General features: G+C 51.4%; 1 protein-coding gene across 5 annotated transcripts in view; it reads left to right on the plus strand.

Moving 5' to 3' along the window:
- Nucleotides 1-24,177, plus strand: part of TRAPPC9 (trafficking protein particle complex subunit 9) — a 385,435-nt gene that overhangs the window by 54,621 nt on the left and 306,637 nt on the right. For all 5 annotated transcript variants that reach the window (XM_068983500.1, XM_068983498.1, XM_068983502.1 and 2 more), the window contains 2 exons: nucleotides 15,672-15,798; nucleotides 21,190-21,335. In XM_068983500.1, the coding sequence (XP_068839601.1) occupies nucleotides 15,672-15,798; nucleotides 21,190-21,335 (273 nt within the window). The remainder of the gene's footprint in view (nucleotides 1-15,671; nucleotides 15,799-21,189; nucleotides 21,336-24,177) is intronic.

Consider the following 24,177-nt stretch of genomic DNA (forward strand, 5'->3'; position numbering starts at 1 on the left):
TGTGTGTGAGTTTAACAGTGAGCGTAAAACTCACAGCATGTGACCCTCATTGGCCGTCTTTTGGTTTCCTGAACATGTCAGGGTTTTCGTTTTCGGTTTCCTCCCTTGTCTCAGAGCATCGCTCTCTTACCTGTCTTTCACGTGGCCCGCCTTCCTGCCTTGGGTTCCAGGTGGGTCTGTGCTGGGACCTCCCCATCCCCACCATCTGTCCCTTCCTGGTCATGTCCTGACTTTTCCTCAAGGTGGGCAGTTTCTATGGCTGACCCTCCAGTTCCCTTTCTGATAAATCCTCTCCAGGAGAGTCGGGTCCCTCAGGGCAGCAAGGCTGAGTTATGGGTGAGGGGCTGAGCTGCCTGGGAAGAGGGAAAGTGAAAGTGAAGTTGCTCAGTCATGTCTGACTCTTTGTGACCCCATGGACTTACCAGGTTCCACTGTCCATGGGATTTTCCAGGCAAGAATACTGGAGTGAGTTGCCATTTCCTTCTCCAGGAGATCTTCCCAACCCAGGGATTGAACCTGGGTCTCCCGCATTGTAGGCAGACACTTTACCATCTGAGCCACCAGGGACGTCCCTGGGAAGAGGGGGGTTTCCTCTTTTGCACTGGGAGGTGTCATTTGCGTTTTGCAGGAAGGAACAAGGCGGCTAAATGCAGCTGTTGTTCAGTGGCTCCATCATGTCTGACTCTTTGTGATCCCGGGGACTGTAGCATGCCCGGCTTCCCTGTCCTTCACCATCTCCCAGAGCTTGCTCAAACTCATGTCTGTTGAGTTGGCGATGCCATCCAACCTTCTCACCCTCCGTCGCCCCCTCTTGCCCTGCATCTTTCCCAGCCTCAGGGCCTTTTCCAGTGAGTCCGCTCTTTGCGTCAGTTGGGTCAGGATAGCACCGTTCAGCACCATGCTGCTCAGAATACCAGGGGTGCCCCCACAGAGGGACACTGTGGGGTTGGGGGTTTACCAGCTCTTTCCTGCAGGCCCTGCTTCCTCTGCGCCCCCACGAGGCTGCCATGTTTTTCTCCTGAGACCCAAGTACCTGGGGGCCTAGAGATGGGGGAGAAGTCCTTCCCAGGCACTGCTCCAGGCAGCCCTCCTTCAAGCCCCAGCTCTGCACCCAGGGCGCGCCCCTCTGGTTCTGGTCAGTGATGCCCTGGGGTCACTTCTCCCGCTCTGGGCTCGCCCTGTCCTGCGGCTGTCCTCTGCCACTGTCTGCGTCCTGGTGGCTTTGTCCTTCCTACGGAGGCCAGTCAGCACCGTCCTTCTCTTCTCTGTCCATGCCTCCTGCTGGGGAGCTCTCAGGCCCCGGGCTCCAGGAGCTGTCTGCAGACGAGTGCCGACCTCGAAGCAGGAAGGAGGGAGGCTGCGTCTCAGACAGAGACACAGGCCGGAAATGGCCTCAGTGAGACGCTCCCGCCAACGGCGTCTACTTGTCGAAGCCCGTTTCTCAGCCCGCAGAGCGCACCAGCCTCCGTGTAAAAGGCAGGCTTCCGGGCCCACAGCGGGGCCCTGGAATTGGCCCCGTAAATTCTGGTTAACTGTTTGCTGAGCGTCATCTTTCGAGACGCATCTCCCACAAGTTGTTTTAGCTGCTCAGTCGTGTCCGACTCTTCGCGACCCTGTGGACAGTGTAGCTCGCTTGCCACGGCTGTCTGTCCGTGGGATTTCCCAGGCAAGAATACTGGAGTGGACTGCCATTTCCTTCTCCAAGCGTTATTTTCTTTCAAAATACATTTCCCACAAGGGCTAAGCCTTATTTGAACCAAATAGCCAAATCCACACCCAGAGACAAAGGCCGTTAATTTTTGTATTGCTCCGGTGACAGGCATTCCTCAGCTTCCTGCTTCCCATTCCTGACATGTTCATTCTCTTGTGTTTCCCCCCAGATGGTATATATGGTTTTTTCGGGGGTTTTGGGTTAATATGCTCCATCTTTCACCTGGGTGGAGGAGACGGGAGGCTGAGCGTGTGAATTGTTATGTCACCGAGGCCTGGTGGGAGCTCTTCAATAAAGGGCTGTAATTTGTTTCCATTGCAGTTTATACAGTCTCTTTTGTTTGTTCAGAAATAGGCTGAAGGAGTTGAACAAAAACCCAGAAGAAATGAAGAGAAGCTTCTGACTTCGTTTTAGTTGTGTGTTGAAGAGATAAATGCCGTGGAGGGCAGCATAATAAGTACCTGCTAATAAAATGCATTCTCAGTAGGAAAAAATCACACGTGTAAAATAATGAGGTGAAGAAAAACTATCAGTATGTCAAAAGCCCAAATATATTAGTGCATTTTTACTAGTTATGGGAAAAACACTAATTTGCCAAGTTTTTGGCGAACCAAAATAGAACATCTGGGGGTCGCATTGAGAAGGGCCTTCTGTACCTTCTCGAAGCATTTTAGTCCCGTGGGGTGTGGTGGTCTGGACAGTGTGTGCTCTCCAGCAGTGGAGAGCACTTCCCCACCTGCTGCATGAAGCGCCAGCGTGCACTCTCCGGGGCAGGCTGCCGTCCTGGTCTGGGATGTGGCGACACCTTCTACGGCATCTCTTTGCCTCCCAAGTCGCTCTCTCTCTTCTGTCTTCCACGTGGATCATAAAGTGATCTTCTCAAAGCTGATGTTTATCCATAGCGATCCACGCCTAAAGGCGGGACAGCTGGAATGGAGACTTTTTACCCCGCCAGGCCCCAGCCTAGCCCCTGGCTCACAGGGGCTCAGTACCTGCTGGGTAAAGGGAATTGCTTGTTTTCTCTGCGTTGTGTCCTCATTGGGAAAGTGAGAATCACGTCTGCCTTGCTCTGCTGGTTTAGGCGGTGGAGACATGTTTATAAAAGCCTGAAACGTAATATATGCTCAGTACGGCGTAATTGTTATCACTTGTGTTGATTTGTTTCTGACTTCTGAAGTGTTTTAACATATGCAGGTCTTAAACTGGGGAAATGTCCAGTTTTCTGTCTTGAGGATTGTATGTGTCGTCCATGGGGTAGTTGAGCAGCCTTGGACGAGATGCTGGTGTCCCTGGCCTGGACTGCTCTGTGTGTAGAATGGAGATAGTACAGCCTTGTGTCCGCAACGGGCGCAGTGCAGAGAGACGTCTGGGTCAGGGTCCTTGGGTTGAGGCAGACCTGGGTTTGCCTCCTGTGTCTTCTACTGATTGAATGTAACCTTTGACAATTTACTTACATTACTAAGTAATGTAAGTAATTACATTACATTACTTTCAATTATAAGATTAAGAAGATAATGTCTGATTAGCTGGAGGATTATCAGAAATAATGTGTAGCAGCCACTTGGCATCCTGCCTGCAGTAGCAGAAGCTCGATAAACATTAGCCTTGTCCCTTACTTCACCTGCTTGAGAAGTCGATGTTTCTCCCCATAAGGCTGTACCGTTCTTTCCAGCTTAAAGAGCTTTGGGTGGATCTTATCAGGAGTTTTAGCAGCAGAGTAACCTGTTAAAGGTATAAAGAGAGAATTTCTCTGCAGGATTTTCATAGTTAGATGGAGACGGATGGGGGAACCTATATCTTTGGCCGTGTTACATAGGGGGTTTGATGCTGTGCCAAGGCTGGGGTGTTGGATGGTGCCCACGTGTGCTCCTAGCTGATGACCGAGCCTGGCCAGCTGTGGCCTCTGCACACCGGCGAGCCTGTGTTCCTTTCTAGTGTCCCGGTGTCCACCGCTCTCTTACGTGTCGGTCATGCTTCATGCATGTAGGGGGATACCATTAGTGGCACTCGGGAAGGTACAGAGGTCAAGGGGCCTATTGATCCTGAATCTCAAGGCTCTGCTGTCAGTCTGAATAACCCCTCTCTCCAGGGGGAGAAAGGACAGATCTTTGGTTGCGGGGAGGAGGATGGTCTTTGTCGTGCTGTAGATGGATTCAGAGGAAGTAAAACGACTGCCGAGAGGGAATTCCCTGGCGATCCAGTGGGTAGGACTCGATGTTTTCACTGCCATGGTCCAGGTTCGATCCCTGGCTGGGGAACTAAGATCCCGCAAACCGTACCGGGGAGGGATGCTCGGCCCTGGCTGGGCTTTCTCGCTCGTGGAGAGGAGCCTGGATGGGTGGGCTTGGCAGCAGAGGGAGCGGCAGGAGCAGAAGCAGCTCCGCACCTGCTCTCAGGCTGACTTCATTCGTCTCTAAGGCAGGAACAATTCAGGGGTGGATTGAGACCCTCCATACCCAGCAGAGTGTCTGCGCTGCTGGAAGGCAGTCGTATCAACGCCTTCCTTATTGCTTAGCTCAGTCTCCCTTTGTTCAAATGATGTGAAAAGCTGACTGATTGGAAAAGACCCTGATGCTGGGAAAGATTGGGGGCAGGAGGAGAAGGGGATGACAGAGGATGAGATGGTTGGATGGCATCACCGACTCGATGGACGTGAGTCTGAGCAAACTTCAGGAGATGGTGAAGGACAGGGAAGCCTGGTGTGCTGCAGTCCATGGGGTCGCGACGAGTCGGGCACGACTTAGTGACTCAGCAACGGGTGAGACTGGTTACAGTGTCACCAGCAGCGCCCTGCGTTTGGCAGCTGACCGCGTGTCTGGTGCTCACTGCTCCTCCTGGGACCGCTGAGGAAATGGGCGCACTCCTGGCCAGCAGGAGGTGGGGCAGAGGCGGTCCCGAGGTGGGTGTGTGAGGCTCCGACCCACACTCCCTCTCTGATTGCTCCCGCATCTCCGGTGGCCTAGTCCTCAGCCTGAGCTCTCAGTCCTGCTTTCCAGGCGAAGGCGTCCTCACCTTCTCGTGATCCTGTGCTCATATGTTGCAATGCCGCACTCCCAAAGCTCAATTGATTCCTTTTCTCACTCTCTCAGCCAGTGTTTGTTTGTTTTTTTTAGAGTGTCTGCCTCTTCTATCTTTGCTCAATTTCAGCACCTTCTGGGTGCAGACGCGATGACCAGGAGTTGCCCTAACACAGATTTCTTGGTCCTGAGAGTGTGTAGCAGCCGTGTGCCCCTTCTGTATTCTATGCCCTTAGGGGTAGGAGTCGCCCTAATCCTCACAGTTTCCCCACAGGGGTAGCTGCTGGGCTTGGGCTTATTTTACAGTGAGGAAATGGACACACAGGAGGTGAGCTCATCCACGGCCATGCCTCCGTGAAGGTGCCCCGTCTGCCCTGATCTCGGAAGCTCACAGGGTTGGGCCTGGTTCGTACCTGGATGGGAGGAAGTGGGTTAATCTGCCTGAGGGCTGCTTGCTGTGTGGTATTTGGAGAAACTGGGGTTTGGACCCTGGCTGTGGGCTCTGAAGTCCATGCTCTTGTTTTGCTGGCCTCAGCTGTCACCTGTTGCCTGAGTGCGCTGGGTGACTGATGACCTTGTTGAAGGTGACCCACCAGAGCCTGCATGGGGGGTGTCAGAGACCACACTTCTGATTTGTCTCTGCACCAAGGCCGTCTCCGAGCTCAGAAGCAGTTGTCATTTGCTTGAAAGACAAGGATGGGATGAGATAGGAAATGTCAGACTCAACTTACTCAGTTTCTCCTGCATTTTATTGCCAGCTCATCGCTCTGCTGCTCAGCCCTAAGAAAATGCATGAGAAGATTCCCATTGCCAGTGCCAGTGTGGGTTGGGCCTTGGCCTGGGACATTCCCTCGTTTCCCTCGTTTTCCCCTTCCCGTCTCTGCCATCAGCTCCGCGTCAGCTCTCTGCTGCAGAGCGGACCGTGGGGTGGCCCGCAGCACCCGGGACTGGGTGGATCGTGCACTGTGGTGGATCGGACACAATAGTGTCTGCAGAACGAAGTCTTTCATTATGTTGTACCTGTGATCGTATGTCATAAAATCCAAAAGGTTTTTTCTTGTTTCAGTTTCAGTGCTGGGATGCGGAAGTGCGATCGTTTCACACACTTCCTTGGGGAAGAAACTGCAGCAGCTGGAAAAGAAACTTTCGGCTTAAAAACATTGTGAAGTTAATGTTCCCCCAAAAGTGATTATTTGAGTTACGAAAAACAAGGTTTTTAAAAACTAGAAAAGACAAAGTGGATCGATGAATGCGTACATTTGAAAGGTTCTGTGAAGATTTGTGGTGAGGCTTTGAAAGTTAAGCTCTCGGCGTTCTTGTTTTCAGACTAACGTTTTGCTCCTGGTTTCACAAGTTGCATATCCGCTGCTGACCTCTGAGCTTCAGTTTCCAGGTGAAGGCTGGTGTGTCCTTCGAATGGCGTGGGAGCCTCCGTTGCATCAGTCCTCTGCCTTGAGGGCGTTGCCGTTTTCTTACTCTCGGAGGCTTGAAGCGTGTTGGAGCCTCCTCATGTCGTTCCATCTCTCCTCTGTCCTGTGCGTTGCCTGGATGCGTTCCTTAGCTGTTCTGAATGCTTGCCGTTTTCTCCCATGGGATTCCTCTTCCCCCTTCCACCATCATTTCCCTGGTTTAGACTTTTCTTTTTTAAAAATTTCTAATGTTTATTTGTTTATTTCTTTTATACCTCTTATTGTTTGGCCTGTACTTTAAGTCAGTTTTTTAAAAATTGAAATATCATTGATTTACAATGTTGTGCTAATTTCTGCTGTATAGCAAAGTGACTCAGTTGTACATAGACAGACATTTTTTTATATTCTTTTCCATCATGAGTTATCATAGGGTATTGATTATAGTTTTCTGTGCTTTGTAGTAGGACCTTATTGTTTCTCCAATCTCTATATAAAAGCTAGACTCTCAACACCTGTTTCTTGGATTGGCTCCTAACATCGTGTTTTGTTCTTACTCTGCTCTTGATCCAGTCTTTGCACTGAAGCCGGAATTATCTCCTTGAAATGCAAACTAAATCACGTCCGTCTCTTCCTTAAGAACCTGCAGTGACTGCCCATCCTCTGCCTAGTAAAGGCCAGCTCCATCTCAAGGATGCTCAGGGTTTGACTCAAGCCATCTTTTCAGCCTAATTTCATACTTTCTCTATCTATGTTATCTGTATTTCATATATTTTGGACCTTTAAAATCATTTTTTTCCATGTTCTTTTATGGTAGCTTGCACGGTCCTTGTACTTTTCCTGTTTCCAATGTTATTAAGAGAGTAATATTTTCTTCCTCTTCACCTCTTTATTACTTTACCTGATTCTCAATTAAGCACTGTTTCATTATGTCCTGAGATTAATTTCATCACTTGGTTCCCTCACTAGATTACTGGCTCCTTGGGCATCAGACCAGGTCTTGCTTACTCACCTTTCATCATTTTGGACAATGTTTTTTTTTTACCAGGAAGATAGTCGATAAACGTGGAACTGAATTAATTTAATGTTCAGTTCAGTTCAGTTCAGTCGCTCAGTCGTGTCTGACTCTTTGCGACCCCATGAATCACAGTACGCCAGGCCTCCCTGTCCACCACCAACTCCTGGAGTTCATTCAGATTCACGTCCATCGAGTCAGTGATGCCATCCAGCCATCTCATCGTCGGTTGTCCCCTTCTCCTCCTGCCCCCAATCCCTCCCAGCATCAAAGTCTTTTCCAATGACTCCTTTCCCAAATTATTTCTTTCTATGTATTCACTGAGACCCCACCAGGCATTGGGGGAGGCTGAGGATTCAGGAAATCTGATGGTCCTTGAAGGTGAGGGGATCCAGCCGAGCACTTTAAGGGAGGGCTTTTCCGTTCATAGGGCAGAGAGCTGGTCTTTGTTAAAAGAACGTTGAGTGAAATATGAAGTAGTTTTAGAAGAAAGGGAGATGGCTGAGCATCTGATGGCAGCTGATGACAAGTGAGAGCCTGCTGGGGAAGTAGAGGCACTCTGACCCAGCTTAAGACCTGTCTAAGCTTCAGTTTGCTCATCCGTGAAGCCGGGAGAACAGTGGCGTCTCTGGTGAGGTGCTGGGATGATGTAGTGAGGTAACACGTGCGGGCTGCTGGCACAGTGCCTGGTGGACGGGGGGTCCTCGTTCAGTGTCGCTGGCTGTGCTGCTGCGGTTTCTGAGCGTTTCCGAGGGCGGCCGTGGCGCTGGGAAGGGCTGTCGACGTCCTTATAGAAACCGCCTCTGTCAGGGCGGGGACCCTCAGCATGCCTTCCTCCACCGACGTTTTAGGGCGCTGTGTTCTTCACTGCTAGGGAATGTTGATGAACAGGTGCTGACTTTCCTTCACAAAGCTCTCTGAAAACTCAATTTTAAGTAGTTTTGGAATTTTTTTGGCCACGCTGTGCATCAGGAGAGATTTTAGTTCCCCTGTCAGGGATCAAACCCATGCTGCCTGCATTAGGAGCACAGAGTCTTAACCACTAGACGCCAGGGAAGTCCCAGAATAACTTTTACTATACAAATAGTATATGCTTCTTTTAGAAGTCTTGAAAGATATAAACAGAAAGGAAAAATTGTATATAACCCTACATGGGCAAATACACACACCATTAATATTTAATGTATTTCTTTGTATTGTTTTCTATTTTTTAAAATTTGGATTGATCTTTGAAGTTACATTTTTTCAAAAATATTATTTGACTCCTGACTTTCTACATATCATATTTTTCATGCTGCAGATTCTTTATAAATGCTGTGTTTAATGATTGCATGCATTTGCATTATATTTCTGCACCATAGCTTATCTAACCATTACCTCATAATTGGCTGTGCAGTTTCTTGCTAATCATTTATTGAGTCTCGGTTCTTAAGATCATCTTCTCTTCTGGGAGTTATATTGAGGTCTCTAGAGATATTTACACAGTTTCTAGGTAGTGTTTTAAATGGCTGGTTATGTAACAAGTTGATGGCTTCACATCATTGCCTTTCGTTTTGGTAGAACATGTCTATAAACTTGAAAGCAACAAGGGAAAATATTTAGTTGAATGATTGCTTCTCAGGGCCTGCAACGCGTCACCACGTAAATTAAGTGAAAAGCAAGTAGAAAGTGCCACTGACGGGAAGCAGTTAGTGGCTCAGCGTAGGGTGATCTGAGTCAGCCAGCCTCACATCTTCTCGGTACACGGCAGGACTTACTCTGTACCTGCTGGTTTGGCGGATCGTTCATCTCTGTAGTGGCGGCACATGACTCTCGCAGCCTTTGTGGTTGGACCATTATGCTTCCTGGATGTGTCTGTGGAGTGAGGGAAAGCCAAGTTCATTTTTCTTGCTTGTGAGACGCTTCACTGGCTGGATATCATGTTTCATGATACCTGTGTGTTCTCTGTAATGTCACTTACTGAGGCTGTCTGGGTGGGCTGTCTTTCTTTGCATCAGAAGACCCTTGGACCTCTCTCATCCCGTGTTTGCCTCATGCTCAGTGACCCTGACCTCCACCTGGACTCTGCAGCCCTTCCTCTTGGTCCCAGGCTTGAATCCCACATCTTCTGCAGCTCCTGTATCCTCTCTGACATCAAATCCCTTTTACTGTAAGTCATAGATAATAAATAGATTAATTAGATTGTAGCATCCTTGGTCGTGTCTAAACATCTCTATCTCTAGGAACTTTAACTGTGCCCGGCACACAATGTTACTGTTTTTTCATTGATTTTTAAAAATTGTGGTAAGATAAACATAAGATTTGCTATTCTGTCTTTGTTTAATATTTACTTTTGTTTATTTATTGATTTGGCTGCGCCGAGTCGTCATTGCAGCATGCAGGATCCTCAGTTGCGGCCTGTGGGATCTGGTTCCCGGCCAGGGAGTGAACCTGTGCCCCCTGCGTTGAGAGCATGGAGTCTCAGCTGGTAGGCCCCCAGGGAAGTCCCTGAGTGTACGATTCATTGGCGTTGAGGGCATTCATCCTGTCGTGCAGTCATCCCACTGTCTACTTCTGGAACTTTTCTTTTTTATCAAACAATAGCCCTGGACCCACTAAACAATATTTCCGATCCCTGCTACCAGCTCCTGGTAGCCCCTACTCTGCTGTCCGTCTGTGGATTTGACCGTTCTAGGTACCTTCTGTAAGTGGAATCATAGTGTACTTTTCTTTTTGGGACTGGCTTATTTCCCTCATCGTGTTGTCCTTAAGGTGCATCTTTGCTGGAGCACAGATCGGAGTGTTCCTCCTGTATAAGGCTGAGTCACATTCCATTTTATGCACGTAGCACACTTTGTTTATTCACCCGTTGACAGACCCTTGGGTTCTTTCTGCTGGGCAGCTGTGAACAGTGCTGCTGTGAGCATGGTGTGCAGGTGTCCGCCTGAGTCCTTTCTTCTGGGTGGATCCCTGGAGTGGAGCTGCTGGATCCCGTAGAAACTCAGCGCTCAGCTGTTTGAGGGGCCCCACACTGTTGTCCGTGTGGCTGCTCCGTCTCACATCCCTCCAGCAGCGCACGAGGGTCCTACAGTGGTCTTCGGCATCACTCCACCATGTTTCTCTTTATGACCCGAAGAGAAGGCGAGTAATGCCCAGAGTCGTCGTTAAGGGTGTTTTCTGAGTGAATGGAGAGAAGCTGTGATGTTCGCCTGTTAGCACCGCCTTGCGTGGGTGTCAGAGTGTGGTGGGGGTGCTGGGGGTCAGGTGATTACCTGGCCATGGTGGGAGGGGGTGAAGCGCTTGGTGATGGTTGCTGCCGAGGAAGCTGGCAGGCCCCCTCCGTGTCTGTGGCTGCTTCTGAGTTGGCACAGCAGAGCCGACGAGCTGGCGCCACGTGGAGGCCCTGGCATCGACCCTAAAAGCGTCGTTCAGACAGTTTCAGGCCACGTCTGTGCTTTTCCTCTGTATGCTCCCCCTCCCCCACCTTCCTTCATCAGTTTCCTTAGTTCAGATTTGGAAGAAAAGATACATTGGCTTGGCCAAAAAAATTTTTCCATAACATCTTACTGATTTTCTGTATTATGGAAGAACCAGAACGAACTTTGTGGCCAATCCAATACTTCTTTCTCTTCTCTCCCTGTTTATAGTATCATAACTGACCTAATGCACACACAGCTGTCTCAGATTATTACTTAGGAGAGACCAGAACTGTCAAAGTGTGAAGTCACGATGTGCTGGGTTTCATGTCAGTGTTGAGTCCTGAAATGGCAAATGGCCTGTGGCCAGAAGTCTTGATGAGAGTATCCTCTACTCCTGTAAGGAACAGTCTGGTTAGGTGATAACTAGGCTTTTATTAAAAATGTTCTGTTTGTATGATTTCTTCAGTTTCTCGGATGGAAAAAGCTCTCAAGCGTATCAGGTGCTCCAGTTTGGGCGAAGTGATCATTGGATGTTCTGGTTGGAACTGAGCCCGCTGATGCTGCTGCATGTTGGCGTCCGCTCCAGACTCACACGTTGCACTCCTGACTCCCAGGGTGGTGGTTTTGGGGAGGGGGCAGTCTTTGGGAGTGACTGGTTTAGATTAGGTCAAGGGGGGGCCCTTCCTCCCTCTGTGCCCATGTACCCGAGGAAAGGCCAGGTGAGGTCACAGTGAGAAGTGGACATCTGCAGACCAGGAACTGGCGCCTTGATGTCGGGCCTCCTAGTGTCCAGAACTGTGAGAAGTAAATGTTTACTGTTCAAGTTAGGATCAGTGGTTCTTTGTCCCGGCAGCCAGTGTAGGCTAAGATGGTTGATTTTTAGTGACATTCATTAAGGATTCGTCCCGTCCCAGTGGCCCTGTCGTGTGGTTAGGAGGACGTTCGGATTGATCCCAGGCTTCCTCCCAGCTTGGCTTGTGGAACGGAGGTGAGCAGCCACCGTGGCCTTGACTTTCTGTGTTTGCTTCGGTAACACTGGGTCTCTGTCGTCAGGCCTGATCTGTGGGGACAGGAAGACTCAGCCAACTGGGGTTGAATCTCAAATCTGTTCCTGTCTGTATGACCTGGAGCAAATCATTTCACTGCATCAAGCTCGTTAAATATTTTTACCGTGAAAGAATTTCAACATAGTAGTGTAAAGAACAATAAAATGAATTCCCATGTAACAGTCACCCAGATTCTAAAGTATCAAAATTTTTATATATTTACTTCATCTCTGGGCTTCCCTGGTGGCTCAGCTGGTAAAGAATCTGCTCACAATGCGGGAGACCTGTGTTCGATCCCTGGGTTGGGAAGATCCCTGGAGAAGGGACGGCTACCCACTCCAGTATTCTGGCCTGGAGAATTCCATGGACCGTATGGTCCATGGGGTCACAGAGTCAGACACAGCTGAGCGACTTTCACTTTCTTCATCTCTGACTTTTCCTATTTGTTGAATTATTTTGAAGAAAAATCCCAGAGGCATCATTCCATTTCACACCTTCACGCTTTAGTATGCATTGCTAAAAAAACCCGGACATTTTCTAATAGAATCACAATGTTAATGTTATACCCCAATATTAATGATTATTTTTGATAGCGTTTAACACCAATCCACAATCGAATTTCCTAGACTGACCCTGAGTTCATTTTGATCACCTTTCAAAAGGAGATGATGATGCCCAGACCCTCCCTCCAGGGCAGGAACTTTGTGGGAGGGTGTTGCATGCCTGTTTTGGATGGAGAGGCTTTGGAGTTCTGCTGTAAACCCCAGGGCCTCACCTCTGAGGGGCCTAGGGTGGGATCTGGCCCAAAGCACGTGCTCAGTGCATGGAATCGTCCTAATGATGCAGGTGTTTCCTAGCGCTTTGTGCTAAGCACAGCGCTGGCCCCGTGGACCACGCCGTGCACGCGCAGGCTGCCTGCAGCAGATCTGCAGAGCTTGCTCTGTCATCTTCCATCTCTGAGGGTTTCTACATTTCTTCCCCTGGACACGAAGCCTCCTTTTCTGCCCAGCAACCATGCGTTCATCCTCTGTGGTCAGTTGTGAAGTTTCTACAGCAGATGTCACGTGTCTCTGAGGAACCCTGTGTCCCCGAGGAGGCCCCATTGCAGACGCACATGAGGTTGTGTGAGTCCTTGCTCCTGGAAGCCAGCCCTGTTCTCCCTGCTGCAGCCGTGTTGCGTTACCAGTGCAGATCACTTCTGGGAGAGTTAGCTGGAAAGCAGCTCATGAGTTGGTTGTGTCCCTGTAGCCCCTGTTCTGCTCCAGAGGCAGGTGGCTGCCCGTCTGTCATCTCTAGAGAACATTAGGATTTCCCCTGATGGAGGAGAAGGCAAACACATATGGCTGGAGTCATGGGCTCGGCTGGAGAGCAGGGGTCCGTTGAGACCGAGGGAAATAAGTGAGCATGTGTTCACCCTTTACCTGGCTTCCACAGCCGGCCTGATACCCCCACGTGGGAAATCCTGCCCGGGAGAAGTGCCCAAAAGGAGAGGCTAAGACACAGACAGGGGAGGTTCCCAGCCAGAGACCCTGCAGTGAGGCCCACAGCTGTGCACGTCCCCACCGTGTCTGTCCTGTTAACTGCAGCCGGCCAGCAGGACAGCTGGGTACCATTCCTCCTTGGGTAACTTTGCAGGAGGCATTGAGCGTCCCTCACAGGCTCATCCCTGTCTTCATTTCAGCAGGGCTTACTGGGAGAGCATAGCTCCACGTAATCAGGTGCCTAACCCATGAGTGCTCTGCTCAGCGTAATGCAAGTTAGGTCACTTAAGTGCTCTCAGTGGGAGCCCTTTGGGAGATTTTGTTGTTGTTCAGTTGCCAAGTCATGTCCAACTCTTTGCGACCCCATGGACTGCAGCAGGCCAGGGTTCCCTGTCCTTCACTCCATCCCGGAGTTTGCTCAGACTTACGTCCATCGAGTCGGTGATGCCATCCAACTGTCTCATCCTGTCGCCCCCTTCTCCTCCTGCCCTCAGTCTTCCCCAGCATCAAGGTCTTTTCCAGTGAGTTGGCTTTTTACATCAAGTGGCCAAAGTGCTGGAGCTTCAGCTTCATCATCAGTGCCCTCCAGTGAATATTCAGGACTGATTTCCTTTAGTATTGACTGGTTGGATCTACTTGCAGTCCAAGGGACTCTCAAGAGTCTTCTGCAACACCACTGTTCAAAAGCATTAGTTCTTCGGTGCTCAGCCTTCTTTATGGTCCAACTCTCACGTACGTACATGACTACTGGAAAAACCATAGCTTTGACTACATGGACTTTTGTTGGTAAAATGATGTCTCTGCTTTTCAATACGCTGTCTTGGGAGATTTACTGCCTGTAAATTGAAGATGATTTGATTGTTTCAAGAATTTTGTTTGTGCTGCAGATTGGCATTACTGTATTATATCCAGACTGATTCTGGTTGCTTTCCTGTCTTCCTGCTCCCTAAGGAATGACGCTTAGATTCAGAAAACCCCTTAACCCACTAATGCACATGCCTGAGAACTGGGCCGTCCCTGTCTGGCTGTTGTTTCGTACAGTCTCTGGTCCGGGAGCTTGTGGCCTCCCTGTGCGGCCCCGTGCGCTCCGTGCCAGCCTCCCGTGCCCACAGGCCCCGTGACGGTGGTGACAGTGTCAGTGTCCCTCCACACACAGCCTTGCGTCCACCAGCCTCTGTTTGTAATCCGTTATCTCATTTCCCTCTTGGTCATTCTGTAGATGGCAGGACAGGGCTCCCGCTCAGGTGGTCACCCCACAGATGGGGAGGAACCAGGCTGCGTCCTGGAACCCGGCCTCGCTGCCCAGCCCGAATCGCCTCCCCTGCGCTGTGCTCCCCTGTTCCCCCCGAGTCCTCCACCCTCCCTGCCAGCCGGAACAGGAAGCAGGTGGGTGTGGACCTCTGGTCCTGACGCCTTCGCTCTTCTAAACAGTGCGCGAGTGAGGGTGCCACAGGCTGAGGGGCAAACACGGGATTTTTAAAAATATATAATTTTATTTATGTATTTCTTTATTTTTGGCTCTTCTGAGTCTTTGTTGCGCTCAAGCTTTTCTCTAGTTGTGGCGAGTGGGGGCTGCTCTCTGGTTGCTGTGTGCAGGCTTCTCTTTGCGGTGGCTTCTCTCATTGCAGAACAGGGCTCTCAGGCTGTGGGCTCGGTAGTGGCGGTGCCCAGGCTCTGGAGCACAGGCTCAGGAGTTGCGGTGCATGGGCTCAGTTGCTCTGAGGCACGTGGAGTCTTCCCAATCCAGAAATCAAGCCTGTGTCGCTGAATTGGCCAGCAGACTCTTTACCACTGAGCCACCAGGGAAGGCCCAGACTTGGGATTCTTGACATGGCCTTTCCCTTCATTTGGGCTCAGTTTTCTCATTTGCAAAATGGGCACAGCGATGCCTGCCTTCCTGAGTTACCATGGGTTTTCCAGCAGGAAGCACTCTCGAGCTCCGGGGTGTCACAGAGTCTGTGAGCTTGTGTCTAGAGCCCCTTGTGGGTGACAAGCAAACTTTTGCTACTACCTACATCCTCCCCTCCTCCCTCCGAGTGAGAGGCATGGGGGTGAGGTGGAGAAAACCACAAAGCTTATCTCACAAAGCTTTACTTTTAAATAAAAATATTGATTTGTAATTATTTGCTTAAATATCTGTTATACAGATGGACTGTGCACTCCTTGGGGACAGGCCCTGGCATTTTGCTTGGTACCTAGTAATTGCTGGAAAAATATTTGTTAAGTAATAAAATGTACCAATTCTCTAGTCCTGCCTGCCCGCCCATCGACTTTCTTGAAATTTGATAAGGTTTTATTCTCTTGGAAAATGAAATCTCCTAGGAGATGGTAGCTTAATTTCCTTTTTATCCACAGACCCTTATGTGGGGCAGCCACCAGTGATTATTTAAACAAATTGAATGAAGCTTCTGGATTCTTTTTGTGTCCTGTGATCACTGCCCCTTTATTTCTGTCAGAAGATTGGACTTATTGGACTGTCAAGTATTGGGTTAAGAATTTTATTTTTGCTCAAAAATATAGAGCAAAAAAAAAAAAAAAATCACCCTCCCCTCCTTTTTCTTTGGTTTAGGTAACCTTTATTTTTATTTTCTCATCAGAAAAAAAGGATGTGACACAGAGCCTGGAGAACTATACCTCCAAGTGTCCCGGGACCATGGAACTCCTCACCCTCCCAGACGGGCTCACGCTGCCCCCAGTGCCCTTCACCAAGCTGCCCATCGTCAGGTAGGCCACGCTGGCCGGGGCGCGGGAGGCGGGCTCGCTCCTGGCGCCTGCTTTCTTCTGAGCAGGGATGTAGATCTGCAGAAGGGCTCCCGTTTGTGGCTGCCTGTGCATTTGGCCCGTCGCCTCGTGAAGTCTCAGCTGCCACCTGTGAAGCGTGTTTCATAGATGAGAGTCAGACCGGAGCCATCACAGAACGGCCATTGCCACGTGCCTTTCCACCGGCAGAGCCGCTCCAGCCTGTGTCTGCCTGGTTCCGCAGCCAAGCCGTGGCCTCTCTGCGTGATGGAGACAGACCGGGCCTCGTGGCGCCTAGCCATGTCTGGTGGACTGTGTACCCCTGCACACGGGCCTAGGAGCGCCTCCACTCCCTTGTTTTGCGGGGCTCACAGGACTGTTCGTGGCTGCTCTTTCTCCCAGCTGGCTGCAAGCCCTTCCTTGTTCCCGCGGACCCCCAGCCCCATACACCCTCATGGAAACGCTGAGCAGGCCGATTGTATGGCGGGTTTCATTTCTGTGCTCAGCTCCGCCTCCTGCTCACAGGGCCTTTCCCTCCCTTACTCTGGCTGGCGGTATTCAGTCATCTTCCAAGATTTAGTTAAAGATTATCTCTTCCGTAAAACCTTTTCCCTGAGCCCCCCAGATAGAAATAATTACACCTTCTGGATAATTACCAATTGTTTCAGTGGCAAAGACTAGAAAATCTAGTAGTGGATAGCAAATAAGAGGTTATTTTTTTTTTTATTTATTAAAAAGTTGGAAACAAGTGGCTTCTCTGTAATGCTGTCTTTACCTCATGATGACCAAACGGCTGCTGCAGCTCCAGATGATACATCTACATCCAGGATAGGATAAAGGAAGAAGGGCCAGGGCCAGGGCACCTATCTTTTGTTTACTAGCATAGCAAAAATGATCTTGACAGGCTCACAAGTGGACTTCTTCCCCAGTCTCCTTGACCAGGAATGCATCTCCTGGCCACTGCTGGTTGTAAGAGAGGTCGAGGACATAGGGTTGAACTCTCCCAATCTCTGTAATGCAGGTGGGGAAGGGAGAAGGGGACAGAGTGGTGCTGGGTTAGCCGGCCAGGAGCACCTTGCGTGTCTTTCTTCCCTTTCATTTACGGAGTGTGATTATACACCTTTGCTCTGTCTATGAGCTCCTGGAGAGACCTTTGTTTTGCAGCCCTTAGGTGCTCATGTGTGTTGAGCACACGAACAGATCCAGCCATCAGGATTCTTCGTAAGCAGTCCTTAGAACATCTGACCCAGATTGTCTTAGGCACAGGGGGGTTTATGGCACATATACCTACAGAATCCAGGAGAGGGATTCAGGCAGGGCTGGAGCCAGGCGTCAGACAGTCTCACCAGCACCTGCCTCTCTGCCCTCTCAGCTCTGCCCTCTGGAGCCAGGCTTCAGTCTCAGGTTCTTGCTAGCGTCAGGCTGGCAGCTGTGGCTCTCTGTCCTGCAGTGGCTGGGAGAAGAGAAGGTGCTGCCTGTGGAGGGAAGATAAAGCTTCCTTCTCCTGGGAGCCTCCACTGACGCCCCTGCTCTCCGGCACTTCTGCTGGGTCATGAACTCAGCTCTGAGTCCCTACCCTAGTCCTGCACTGGCCGTTTCCTGCTAGAGCCCTGCTTCCCTTGGATGGAGCTGGAGTTAAGATCTGGGTGCTGTGTGTGCGCCTCACTGTCGGGTTGCTGCTGCTCCCAGTGGACAGAGCTAGGCGGCATCTATTTATAGATGCACATTACTCACTGCATGTTCATGCCCACGGCTATTCCTGTGTGTTTCTGTGTACTGGAAACAGATCATACTGATACCTAAAGCTCCAATTCCACCCAGCACCTTAGGGGTCCTTCTAGTACCTGTAAGTCCTTCTCAGACCGGGGGAACACCTCAATCTGGTTGCTCATTTGGTCAGTTCCCCTACTGGTTACCATGGCTACCGTGTTGCCCTCCCTCCCCACGGGGAGCTCTGCCCCAGCCCTGTGGGCCCCATCACCCAACTTGGGCAGCTTTGACTGTTGCCCATCTGTGCAGAGATAGCCAGGAGGTTCTCAGGTATGTCTCCCCTGTAAATAAGGTTGAGGAATTGAAAACCGAGAGCAAAGGTAAGCGGATTTGTCCCATGGCTTTCTTACCAACATATTTTCTGTCACTTTCCTAATGAGTGTCCTCTGCTTTGCCTTTCCTAATGAGTGTCCTCTGCTTTGCATCGTCCTTATTGGCCACAGTATCCTGAGGTATCAGCTTTTAAAATGCCGAATGTTTTCAAACGGAATCCCTAAAAATAATTCTTGTTCTGGAAACGTCATCCCTGGACTTCTTTACTGTTGGCAGGCTCCATAGACCAAACACAATGTTATTAGTTTCACAGCAATTTATGCTGAATGAGCTATGCTTTAGGTCAGGTACCTTGAGTGACTTTTTCTGGGTACATTTTATGGGCAGACATTTGATGCTGGACTTTGAGTTATGAATGAATGCCATGGCTGACTTGTTGGGTTTCTTTTCTGTCTGACCATGCCCTCAGAATCCCTCTGCAGTCTTTAAAAGCCTTTTATGTGATCTGAGGTTTCTGTGCTTTGAGTCAATGATTACTAGGGTGACAGGTGACACCTCGTTTTTTGGCGGTGATAGTGGCACCGAGCAGAAAGCTATTTGTGCTGCGAGGAGATGGTGTCGTTTTATTGATGAGCGCGCACAGACATGAGTCGATGCTACCGGTCCAGAGTTCAGCAGGGTGCTTGCAGCATTGCTGGGCCCGGCGCTTCGTTCCCGTGCCTCTGCCCGTGGGTGTTGTCCTTTGCGCAGGGACTCGGCTCTCGGTGCCTGTAAACGCGTGCTGTTTTAGGGAGGGAAGAGAAGGGCTTTTGTGCACCTGCCGTGTGTCAGGTGCTGTCATAGGTGCTTTGTTTTGTTGTCTGGTCATTCAGTCATGTCCAGCTCTTTGCAACCCCATGGACTGTAGCCCGCCAGGCTCCTCTGTCTGTGGGATTTCCCAGGCAAGAATACTGGAGTGAGTTGCCATGCGTATCAACTCAGTTTTCACAGTGAAGGTTTGAAGGTCTCTGCTTTAGACCACTCCCCTTTCTCTGCCCGAGTTTGGAGTCAGGAGAAAGAAACATCTGTCTCAGGTGGAAGGTGGAGCCGTGTGACTCAGGGCCGCCCAGATGTTCCCCAGCCTCTGGCAGAGCCCTGGGGCCGGCCCCATCCCGTCTCGCCGAGAGCCAGGCAGAATCCGTGCCCTTGCTCGGCAGGCAGGCCGCAGGAGAAGGGCCTGAGCAGCGCACATGCTGGTTCTCCTGCCAGATCTGCCCTCTCCCTTAGGAGGACTGAGGGGAGGGCGAGGTCGGGCCCCTACCCTAGGCTGTCCCTCCTCCACAAAGCACGGAGCCGGGGGGGCAGGTCCACGGGACCTCCTGGACGGCGTCCTCAGGTACTGATCATCTTTCCTATTTCGAGTGAGAGGCTTGAGGTCCAGGGGTGAAGCCCTCCTTGCTGTTGCCCAGCTGGTGGATCCTTCACTGTGTTCAGGTCTGCGGCTGTTGCAGGTGCGTCTCCCCCGGGCTGGATGCAGTGGGCGTGAGACGCTCATCAGTTGCCAGCGTGAGGACTTGCCGTCTCGCCCAGCACAGCACAGCCGGGTCCTTTGTGCACAGAGGGCTGGGATTTGCCGCTGTTGGTGATAAACTGCTTAGCCCTGAGGATACGGCTTTGAAAGATTTGGAGGTTGAGTTGGAAATCCAGCTTTTGGGAGCTTATTCATTCAACATTCACTGAGACGTCCGCATTGGCGTGTTGCACCAGCGCTGGACTTGAGACAAATGAGGCCCTGGGTGCCCCGTCCTCGGAAAGCTCACGGCCAAACAAACAGAAAACTGAGCGATTCTGATCCTGTACAAGAAAAGCATGCCGAAGGGGCTTGCAAAGACAAGCAGGCAGAGAAAGTGCAGGACAGAGTCCTTTCTTGAGCTGTGGCGGGTCATGGTGGGAACAGGTGAGGGTCACACATGTGACCCGGCCTCCCCAAGGCCAGGCTCAGGAGCCGTCAGGGATGGCCGGGAGCGGTGTGGGTGCTCATGTGCGGACGGGGTCGCAGTGGAGGCCGGGAGAGCTGAGAAAGGCGTGATGTCGTGGATTCCCTGAGGCAGTCTCTAGTTTATAGACACACACACACAGACATATATATGTAGTCAGCACAGATTAGCCTGTGCCGTGGCAGAAACATGGCCCCTAGAGTCTCAGAGATCAGCCCTTAGCACGGCCCAGGTTGACGTCTTTCACTTGGTGTCCGATGCAGATCGAGCAGGTAGCTTTCCAGGGTGGCTGACCTCCCCGAGGTCACTCAACGATCGGGCATGTCCGTCTGCTCCGTGTCCAGCCCCCAGGACTGCCTTGAAGAGGAGGTGGGGCACCACTGGGGGTGCTTTGTCTCCGAGAGACCCGCACTGCTTCCCTTCCCGACCCTCCAGCCTTTCCTCCTGCAGAGGGGCTGTGGGTGGGGAGGGGCTCAGTGGCCCCCAACCTTCCGACCCACCCTCTGCCCCTCACTGTGCCTTCAGTCTCACTCCAGGCCCTGACCGCTGTCTCGCCCCGCTGTCCTTCCCAAGGGCGGTCACAGTGCCGGAGCTGAAGGACATGCTGTGTCCGGCTGGCCCGTTTCCAGCTGTGGGGGTTGGTCAGCATGCTTCTTCTCTCCTGTGTCAGTTCCTCGTTGAGGACTTGGAGGTGATGGTGATAGTACCATAGCTCGGGAGGGGATGAGGTTTAGTTGGGATGGCGCGTGGGTGGCAGTGGGCACAGGCCTGAGGTCTGGCTCTGTGGACCGTGGGCCTTCAGTCCAGGCTGACTGGCATCACTAGCAGACATCCACAGCTGGAAAAGCGGCTTAGTGAGGCGCAGGCCGTGCAAATGCAGAACTGGATGCGCAGGTAAACAGAGGCAACGGGGCTGCTGCCCTTCGCCTGTGGCTCCTCCAGATGGCCTGGGTCTGCACCTCTGTTTGCTGCGGGCCTGCCCATCAGGAAGGAGGGAACCAGCTTCTGCAGAGCAGTGGGCATGGTGTCCACCGCGCCTCCCCGAATCCTCAGTGGTTCGTGTTACAGCCCAGGAGCCTCAGCGCAGGGAAGGCAGGCCTGCGGCTGGCAGGTGCCGCCGTCCCGATGGAGCAGGCCGAGGGGCAGGCTCTGTCTGACCACAGACATCCTTTCTCCTGGGACTGTCTGGTGGGTGGGGACGAGTTGAGCTTGTCCTGCAGAGCTGAGTGCTTTTCCTCCCCTCAGTTTATCTGCTGTTTGATTTATTGTCCGTATAACACCAGATATTTGGTCGTATTTTCGCTGAAGCCAAGCTAACAAGGCAGTTGAAGTATTTTTGTTCCCTTTGAAACAACAGGCGTGTGAAACTGCTGAACCTTCCTGCCAGCCTCCGGCCGCAGAAGATGAAGAGCTTGCTGGGCCAAAACGTGTCGGCCAAGAGCCCCTTCATCTACTCCCCAATCATCGCCCACAGCCGCGGGGAGGAGCGCAGCAAGAAGATAGGTAGGCTGGGCCGCCGAGCTCCCGGGCTGTGTTTGGCTGCCTGACACCCGGAGGCTTGTCTGGACTTGAGCTCATGAGACTTGACGCGGTTCATGTGAGCCTGTGGGATATACCCTCACTCAGGTGTATTCCATTTGCTGGCTGTGTCTGACTACTGCCTATAGGTCTGCCTTTTTAGTATCTACTTCATAAAAGGAGGTTTTGTGAAAGTTCTAGAAACCAGAAGACTTCTGTTATTCAAGACTTAGGTCAATTACAGAGGAGAGGTACTTGGAGACCAGGGTGCTTTTCCAAGCCTGGAGTGACTTCTGAATCATCCAAGGAGATTAAAGGTCATCTTTGTTCAGAACTGAATGGGCATAAGGGCGTCCCATCACTGTCCTGTTTGAAGGCTGGCAGTGCTCGTTTTGTGTCTCGCTGGCGAGCGTCACCTCTCCTGAGAGGCCTGGTGCCTCAGCAGGGCACTGTGACATTGTGTCTTGGGGGTGGGCGGGGCAGGACCACTCATTGCTGAGGACCCCTCACAGGCTTCTCTGTGGGCTCAGCCCCCTGCCGCGTCCCAGGACACGGCCCCCTCGCTTTCCTGTCCCCGTGGCCCCCAGAGCTCCCCTGTGCCACCCCGTGCCTCCGTGTCCTCCCCCAAGCCGGCCGTGCTGCAGGCCTCATTCCTCGCCGCTCCCCCTCCTCGGGCCCCGCACTCTTGGGGATTGTGGGGCCTGTGAGTCGCAGTGACAAAGCTGCAGGGCTGAGAGGCGGGTCACTGGTTGGTCGTTGTGACTCTGTCTGAGAAGTTTCAGTGGAAGACCTGCAAAGCTTGTGCAACTCAGTGCTGGCTTCTCCTCTGTCTTCCTTTTTTCCTCCTTTCATTTTTACACCCCTGGCGTAAGAGAAGGCGTCCTGGCTTCTCGAGGCTCTTCTCCCCAGGATACAGCAGTCCGAGTGCACTCAGCCACCACCCACACCCAGAGCTGAGCCCGCCTGCCGCGCGCTGTCTGCCTTCCCGCTCACCTCCTCCCGCCTGTCCGCCCCTGCTCCGCGGCCCCAGCCACACGACCGCTTGCTGTGTTTTGAACGTGACCTCTTGCTCCAGTTTCAGGGCTCTGCTCTGGGTAAATGACCGACTGCAGCAGTCTCCTGGCTCTTAGGGGAGCAGGGCCCCACCCAGCAGGCGCTTGTGATGACGTTCTAGTTCTAGTCTGTGACTCTGAGAGACAGCTCTGGCCTCCTGACTGCTCCTCTGCTCTGGAGAAGATGCCAGAGAGGCTGGGAGCAGGGGGTGGGTGGACCTCGTGGTTGAGCGGTGGTGGAACTGGTCCTGGGCGTCTCCAGCACATGCCAGCGAGCAGTGCCCCTCTGCCAGGGGACGCCTCCTTTGATCTCTTGGAGGTGGGGGGCTTGGGTCCTGTTTGCATCGGAGTCTCAGGGGTCTCTTGATGGTGGGCAGGCCACCTTCCGGGCCCCTTCCCCCAGGTGGATCTGGGCCCGTCATTGCAGAGTTAACAAGGTTTGTTTCCTGGACATTGTAGGAGTCTGGCTGCTCTTTTCGGGTCTAGTTCAGTTCAGTTCAGTCACTCAGGCGTGTCCGACTCTTTGTGACCCCATGGACTGCAGTATGCAAGGCTTCCCTGTCCATCACCAACTCCCAGAGCCTACTCAAACTCACATCCATCGAGTCAGTCATGCTGTCCAACCATCTTAGCCTCTGTCGTCCCCTTCTCCTGCCTTCAGTCTTTCCCAGCATCAGGGTCTTTTCTAGTGAGTCAGTTCTTCACATTAGGTGGCCAAAGTATTGGCATTTCAACTTCAGTACCAGTCTTTCGAATGAATATTCAGGACTGATCTCCTTCAGAATGGACTGGTTGGATCTCCTTGCAGTCCAAGGGACTCTCAAGAGTCTTCTCCAACACCACAGTTCAAAAGCATCAATTCTTCGGCACTCAGCTTTCTTGATGATCCATCTCACATCCATACATGACTACTGGAAAAACGATAGCCTTGACTAGATGGACATTTGTTGACAAAGTAATGTCTCTGCTTTTTAATATGCTGTCTAGGTTGCTCATAGCTTTTCTTCCAAGGAGCAAGCCTCTTTTAATTTCATGGCTGCAGTCACCATCTGCAGTGATTTTGGAGCCCAAGAAAATAAAGTCTCTCACTGGTTCCACTGTTTGCCAGATGCCATGGTCATAGTTTTCTGAATGTTGAGCTTTAAGCCAGACTTTTCACTCTCCTCTTTCACTTTCATCAAGAGGCTCTTCAGTTCCTCTTTGCTTTCTGCCATAAGGGTGGGGCCATCTGTATATCTGAGGTTATTGATTTGGGTCTCATTAGGGTTGATGGTAAGTTTTCTCCCTAAAGGACGTTTTAGGAAACTTTCACCCATTTTGTGTACAGAAGCTTTTAGAGGTAAGCTGGGGGACTGGAGATGTGAGACTCCTTCTCAGGACCAGCAGCATGATCTGTGGGGCTTCATGCAGAAGGAAAACGTGGGGCCCCTTTGCTCAAACATTAGGAAGACTTTGGAGACAGAGAAGGCCCTAAACAGAATGTGGGTCCCCCTGAGTCGGGCACCATATGGGTGCAAGGTCCCAACCCTTGACACTGGCGTTTCCTCTTCTTTCCTCTCTGATCCTTAGAAACTGCTGAGGCTTCCTTTTATGAAAAGAGTACTCTGTACTTGCTGCAGAGGGTTTTTACTCCATCCAGTGATGCAGGTGTCATGCTCCCAGTTCATCGATGAGAAAATTAAGACTGAGTGAATGTAAATTGTTGCCCTAGGTCAGGAAGGAAGTTAAGTGGCAGAGCTCAGGCTTTGTCCATGGTTTATGACTCAAAGCCCAGA

This window comes from Capricornis sumatraensis, chromosome 11 (assembly GCF_032405125.1).
Source record: "Capricornis sumatraensis isolate serow.1 chromosome 11, serow.2, whole genome shotgun sequence".
In the NCBI taxonomy this organism is placed as follows: Eukaryota; Metazoa; Chordata; class Mammalia; order Artiodactyla; family Bovidae; genus Capricornis; species Capricornis sumatraensis.